The 6,456-nt window shown below is 46.6% G+C and overlaps 1 protein-coding gene across 1 annotated transcript in view; it reads right to left on the reverse strand.

The window, feature by feature from the left end:
* The window catches only part of LOC121607566 (spondin-1-like), a 90,798-nt gene extending 84,604 nt beyond the window's left edge, over positions 1-6,194 (reverse strand). The window contains exons 1-2 of the mRNA XM_041938437.1: positions 5,534-6,194; positions 4,184-4,290 (exon numbers count right to left, since the gene is read on the reverse strand). Of these exons, the coding sequence (XP_041794371.1) occupies positions 4,184-4,290; positions 5,534-5,759 (333 nt within the window). The 5' untranslated portion in view covers positions 5,760-6,194. The remainder of the gene's footprint in view (positions 1-4,183; positions 4,291-5,533) is intronic.
* Positions 6,195-6,456: the final 262 nt, after the last annotated feature.

Below are 6,456 nucleotides of genomic sequence, written 5' to 3' on the forward strand. Positions count from 1 at the left end.
AAATTCCTGCCGCCAGGTTCCAATACCTGGTGGAAATCCCTCCCAGAGGAGTGCAGACTGGTACAGCAGCAGAGCAATGCCCGTGATTTTGGAGTGGGTAATGTCGAGGTGTTCATATACTTTGTACCAATTTCCACAATACGTCTGGTCATATGGTGCACATTGCTCTCAGTGGCCAGTTTATTTGGCACAACTAGCTAAAACTAAGCAGCCTAATACAACAGTCCTGCAATGAAGGTTATAAAGTTCAGTTTTTGTTGAAACTGCTTTAAAGATGTGTTTTTAGATGCTGTACTTTGTGGTGCTGTTGCGTATTACATTCTCCTGTTTGTGGCTATTCTATTCGTAATACTATTACTATTTATTTTATTGCTTTTGAGGCGTTCTTTCTGTAAGATGGCCAAACAATACTACAAAGTATGTGTTTGACATTCAGCTTCTTGTTATCATGACAATGAAAATGGTGCAGGTCAAAAAGGAATAGCCCCGTCACGCATGCTGATTTCACATGCTGATGACACCTTGATAGGTAACTCATAGGCTCTTGAAGGTATAAATACTTAACGATGGAAAGCTTATTCCAGGGGAAGCCCAAAAACAGCGTTGGGTTCACTGGCTGTGGGAAGATGCCACACAGGTATGTGCAGCATTGAGGACCCCCTGCCTGGTATTCTTTCCCACAGAGCCTTGTCCTCCTGGGCTTCACTGTGTCCTTTGACTCACTGTCTGAGTGTTCTGTAACTCATTCAGTACTGAACGTTATAGACACACCTGAACAGAGCTGATGCTCTGGAGGCTGTCATGTGCTCAAACTCTCTTGTAACTTTGCAGTTTTTGGGACTGCCACAGTGCATAATGATCCACCGGCTCTTCCATCATACATTCATTGTGTGTGCGTATGTGTGGAAACGAGCTTGCTGTGCGCAACTACGCCTCACGCAAAATCATCCTCTCTTCACACCTTTGTGTCTCAGTGAGTTATTCTGACCCCAGTTCCAGCTCTGCTCGCATTTTGCGACTTTTACAGCACATAATAATCGTCTCTGCTGTCTCACAGCAGCAGGTGTTTCATGTGAGTTGCGTTAAACGCTTTTGCCCTGACCGCTGAAACAGGCCATTGGAGCACGGCACAGCCTGTGTTCCCCTTCCCAATGTTCCCTGTCCCTGTTATAAATATTAAATAAAAGAGCGTTTGGTGCAGTAGAGGAAAGCTGCTGATGGGGATGAATCCTAATGACTGTGGAGATCCTCTGATTCTTCATCTAACACCACCATGAGGTAGACTTTCTGTATTGAAATCTGTAAGTAAATCAGTCATGTGTGCTGATGCTTTTGCGTAACAAAGCAAAACAAGGACCCACTCTTTAACCATTTCTCCATAGTGCTGCTAGCGGCCAAAACCCCACCTGTAATGTCTGCTTGACATTTATCTAAAAACAAGGACACTCGGAGAGCTGCTAATACTGCTCTGCAAAATGTCAACACGCTGACAACACACAGTCCTCCCTGGTTTTAGCACACTAACATCTTGTACCTAGAAGTCTCACAACATGTGTGCTGATGCCTTCAAGGTACCATTAGAGTCAGAAACACTATTCATCATATCTCCACCTCAAAGATATATTCTCTAAATGTTTTACACTTTAAAAATCAACCAGTAAGAAATCTCTTTTTTTACTTTTAACCTTTTTTTTCTTTTAACAGATAACTCATCTCTTTCTCTCTTGTCTCCGTGGTTTACGTACTGTGTGTGTGTGTGTGTGTGTGTGTGTGTGTGTAGGAGCTGCTCCAGCTAAGGCATCTGTGTTTGTGTGATCGTTGTCTGTTCAGTCCCAGAATCCTCGGAGTTCTCTACAGTGACCCGCTCCTCAGATGTGGGTGCGTGTGTCGGTGCTATGGGTGCACTCAGCAGTCGATGTACTGTCCTCCCTTAGCTGTGTCCACCACATAAGGTCTAGGAGTGGAACTGGCTCCTCAGACAATACCTTCAGCAAAGGTAAATTTCCCATGCCAGCCCTGTGGTTGTAGTGGTGTGCTTGTCTCTGCTTGGTGACGCATCTAGTTGCCTGGTTTCTTCCTCGTTTGGGTCGAACTTCTCAGGCAGGGTGGGTAAAGTTGTCTGAATTGTCCGAACCATCGGCAGCTCTGCAGGACCGCCACTGTCCTGTATATTATCAGAGCCAAGAGGATCTTCCTGCCTTCCTCTCAGCCTGTCCATTACTCTGGGCATGATGCGGACTAGATGTTACATGAATAAAATCAAATTTCTCAGTATACTCTCCATACCGTGCACAGGTCATGGCCTCCTCAGCTCCTTCTTCACTAGAGGGATTAGTAGCAGTGGTGTGTATCTTGCAGCCTGCACTGCTTATGGCTAAGTGTCCTCCTTGAAAATCGTTTTAACAGGTTGAGTCTTTAGCAGTCTGCTGGTTCCAAACAACGTGCTGACATGCTCCACTCTCTTCATTAAACCTATTTTAACTGCTTCAGGATGACTGACCAAACTGCTGCTGTTCTCTTTAATCACATACGCAGGGATTGCATATTATTTGCCTCTGTGTACAGTATTAGCTCTGAAGCAGCCAGCACATCTGAGCTTGCCCCCCTGGGCAAACAGAATGTGTGTCTGCAGGACATTAGGGAGTGTCAGGAATGTCTTTTCAATTATGACAGTCACATCTGCCCCTGTATCTATATTAAAGATCAGGGGTGCATTTCTTTTCTTTGGTACGACACACTAGTGCTCAATGTTGTGTTGCACTTTTTCCATGTACTCTTCGGGGCAGGGCATTTCTTCGTAACATAGTGCTGGATGCCACACCGGTTTTGGAGCTGTAAATCTTTTCAGCCTCGCTGTCCATGGCATAAATGAGCAAGCAGGCATGGACTTCCCCATCCTCTCTCTTTAGCTTGGTGACTGTCCTGAAGCACGACAATCCAGGGGCTGGGCTGGGCTGCTTCCACTCCAGCCATTCTCCTAAGCTGGCAAATTTAAACTCCTGTGGAGAATTAAACTTCACCATGTCGATCCATTGTGGTTTCCTGCGCCACCTCTGACGCCATGCAATGTCTGTTTGACATTTAACTAAGAACAGGAACAATGAGCAATGTGTAATACAGCTCTGCAACACGTCAGTACGCTGAAAACACACAGTCCTTCTGGGCTTCGTGTCTCAGGACATGTGTGCTGATGCATTCAAGGTACACAAGGTGCACAATACCTTTGTGCTTAGACAAATTGCATCAAGCCACATAAAACTCTCAGTTCATGAATGATAGGCTGTTAATCCATATACCAGCATCTGAGCACTGTAGTTTGTTACACTCCACCCTCAAAAGAACCCAATCTGTTTAACTGAAGTGCAAAAGAGACACAGATGACGGCAACGTTATAAAAATGATCGTAGTTAAAGATAGGGAGCTGCATAACATTCAGTGTTGAGTCTGCGTGGAGGGGAAGCAGCATCACAACAAAATCTCAACAGGCATGACAATTTGTTTCAAAGTCAGTGGGCTGGTGGAACCGAGAGGCAAAATCTTCTCAGTGCTTTCTTCAAACTGATTGGCGACATGAAAGCTGCCTCCTACTCCATTTGGTGAGAGTCTGGTTAGGATCAGCATGTGGAAACACAACTACAGATGTGTGTTCCTGTTTACACTGAGCGGGAGGTAATTGAGGAAGTCTGGCTCTCTCCTCAGGAGCTCTCTGCTGCTCAGTGGGAGCTGTGTTACTACTGAACCAAAAATCTCACATCACTCTCTCCTGCTTTCTCTAACTCTCTCTCTGTTTATCTCTGTTCTCTCCGTCCTCACATGCCTCTTCCTCTCTTTCCTCCTCTGCCTTTGCCTTCCCTCTCGCCTTCTTCCGCTGGAGGAAATATCTGCTACTTAGCGAGGATGCCATGTCTGTCTCACCCTAGAAGAGCTGCACCAAAGAGGCAACTCTCTTCTCTTCTCTGCCACAACAGGAGAGCTCAGTTTTCGAGCTTCATCCAAGGAGAGCTGCGTTGCATCTGTCAGCAACACCTCCTTTAACCTCCATATCAGAAGAGCAGCTAAGTCGACTCCCATGTGCATTACAGCATGCAAATGAGCTCATCTTTTACGAACTTTCCCAGAAAGCTCAGAGCACATTCAGTATGCAGCGATTCTTCCCTTCCTCTCCACACCTGCTTATCCTTACCTGGAACTGGCCGGTGTAGTCGTCGTCTGTGGTGCCCTCTCTGCCCTCCTTCAGCGCGATGAGGGTGAAACCCCTGAAATAAGCAGGGCTGGTTGCCAGGAGGACCACTGTAAAGCAGAGAGAGAGTGCATATTTATTCCACAGAGACACTGAGCAGTAAAGAGGCACATATATTGACACATCGGGGTCGCGCCACATGACGCAGGGTCACCCTGGACGCTGTTGGGGGAATACACATGAAAGCAGCATTCCTGTGAGCATCCGCGCAATGTGGAAGAGTGAGGGCTGTAAACAGAGGTTTAGCATCTCCCACTAGAATAAAAGAGAGCCTATAAATCTCGCGCAGGGAGTTTGGTGCGGCGAACAGGCCGGGAACGGGAGCCATATAATGAGATGTGGGTGGAATTTTATTCGGCTCACCCTCGTGCCCTAACCTTGCATTTTCATACAAGCCCATTTATCTTCAAACTTGCTCCCGGTGCTGAGAACGAAGATGTCAATATTTCCAATCTCGTCCATTTTTTAAAAAGCCAATTGTTTTGTTACTTAAAGGCTGTGAAGGTTTGGGGAATAGTTTCTTTTTTCCTCAGGTGGTGTCCTTCACAGGTCCCTGATAGCTGATTAGAATTTAGCCCTAGATTGCTAAATGTGTTGTCACAGCCAAAAACAAATCCATGATCTGGAGTATGAACTCAGTGGGGAGACTTTAGGATGACGTGACCCTTGATGTTCAGCCTTTTTTTTTAAAAAAAAAATCTGTGTCAAAGCCGTAGCTGTCGTGTTCAGAGCAAACACACCCATCATATCACTGGATTTTTTATAAATGAAGTTTGGATTTAAGAACAGAGGAGGAGAACCAGTTACATTTTGAGTTGAAAACTGTTTAGTGTCATTTCTAAACTCACCAAGAGGTTCTGTGAGAGAGCAAGACCTCTTTTTATGTGGCCAAATCCACCAGGCAGGATAGGGGCTTTAAACTTGCAGAGGTCAGCTTAATTGCTGCCAGATCTGTGTCTCTCTGTGTGTTTGTATGTGGAAGGAAGAGGACAGGAAGTGAATATAGGTCAGACATTCTAACACTAAGTAGCCTTATCAAGCCACAACTCTCCCTGCTGGAGCCAGAGGAGGCAGACCGACTAGTTTCCCTCAGGCTGCAAATTGCATTAACGATTTACATGACTCTGACTATTACTTGTGGTTAGACACGCTCAAGTTTTCTGGAAATAAAGTAAATATTCCAGTGAATTTCAGAGTGAACATGCACCGTTTTCCAACTTCATAAACAGTCCATTTGTAAATTTGGCACAGGTTTACGCACTGATTGTGCTGATGGACTCTGAGAAACTCTACCTCTATAGGTGCTGCCAGGCTGGTAGGCTTCCGGGTCCCCCTCAATTCTGAGCCTGAACTCATGGTGGCCATCTCTCCGAGTCCCCTGTGTCTGTGCTCGGAGGATCCGGCCGCAGTACCCGTCCGACCTGCCCCCGGCGGGCTCCTCCACGAACGCGACGGCATTGCACAGGAAACTCGAGACGCAGTAGTACTGCAAAAGCAGCAGATGTAAATACATTCCCATTTCGGAGCCCGGAGACAAGTGTGCAGTGGCAGTTCAATCAAAATTAAAAATAATCAAATCAAATTAAAAACAGTGTAAAGGCGAAACAGCGGACAGAGGATCAGTCCCTGGTCTCACTCCGGGAACTCCCACCGAACTACAGGAGCGTCACTGGAGCGAGGAGAGGTGAGGAGGAGACGAGTCCATCCTGAACTGGAGAGAGCGCGTCTGGGACGCACCACGCCGAGGAGGTGCTGAGCGGGGAGAGAGGAGAGAGGAGCTGCTGCTACTGTTCCCGGATCAGTGTGTGGTGCTGATAGTGAGTGCGACGGGGGGGCAACAAATAATCGAGCGCGGGTTTACGCGGCTGTCTCCTTGACTTGAGGCGAGGGAAGGTCCAAACTGGAGCTCCGCACTTTAATAAGAGCCAGCCCTCCCCTACACACGCATACAGTACACACACCGTCTGTGTCTGTGCGTCTCACACACACTGAGCTGCCGCTTACTAATCTTCTGCCTGCCGTCCAATAACGGCAGCGTATTTTAAATTCTCTGTACACTGTTGGCTCGACGGGAGTTTTCATCAAGTCAGGAAGTTAGATATGGACATTATAACCTCAAAAGTGAGTAACATAGTTATAGTGAAGGAGACGAAAGAGGGAAGAGACCTGTGTGTGTTTACTAATCCTCGTTTTCGGCCTGTGCCCATTTTTGTTCC

The sequence above is a fragment of the Chelmon rostratus genome, chromosome 6, assembly GCF_017976325.1.
Source record: "Chelmon rostratus isolate fCheRos1 chromosome 6, fCheRos1.pri, whole genome shotgun sequence".
NCBI lineage: Eukaryota > Metazoa > Chordata > Actinopteri > Chaetodontiformes > Chaetodontidae > Chelmon > Chelmon rostratus.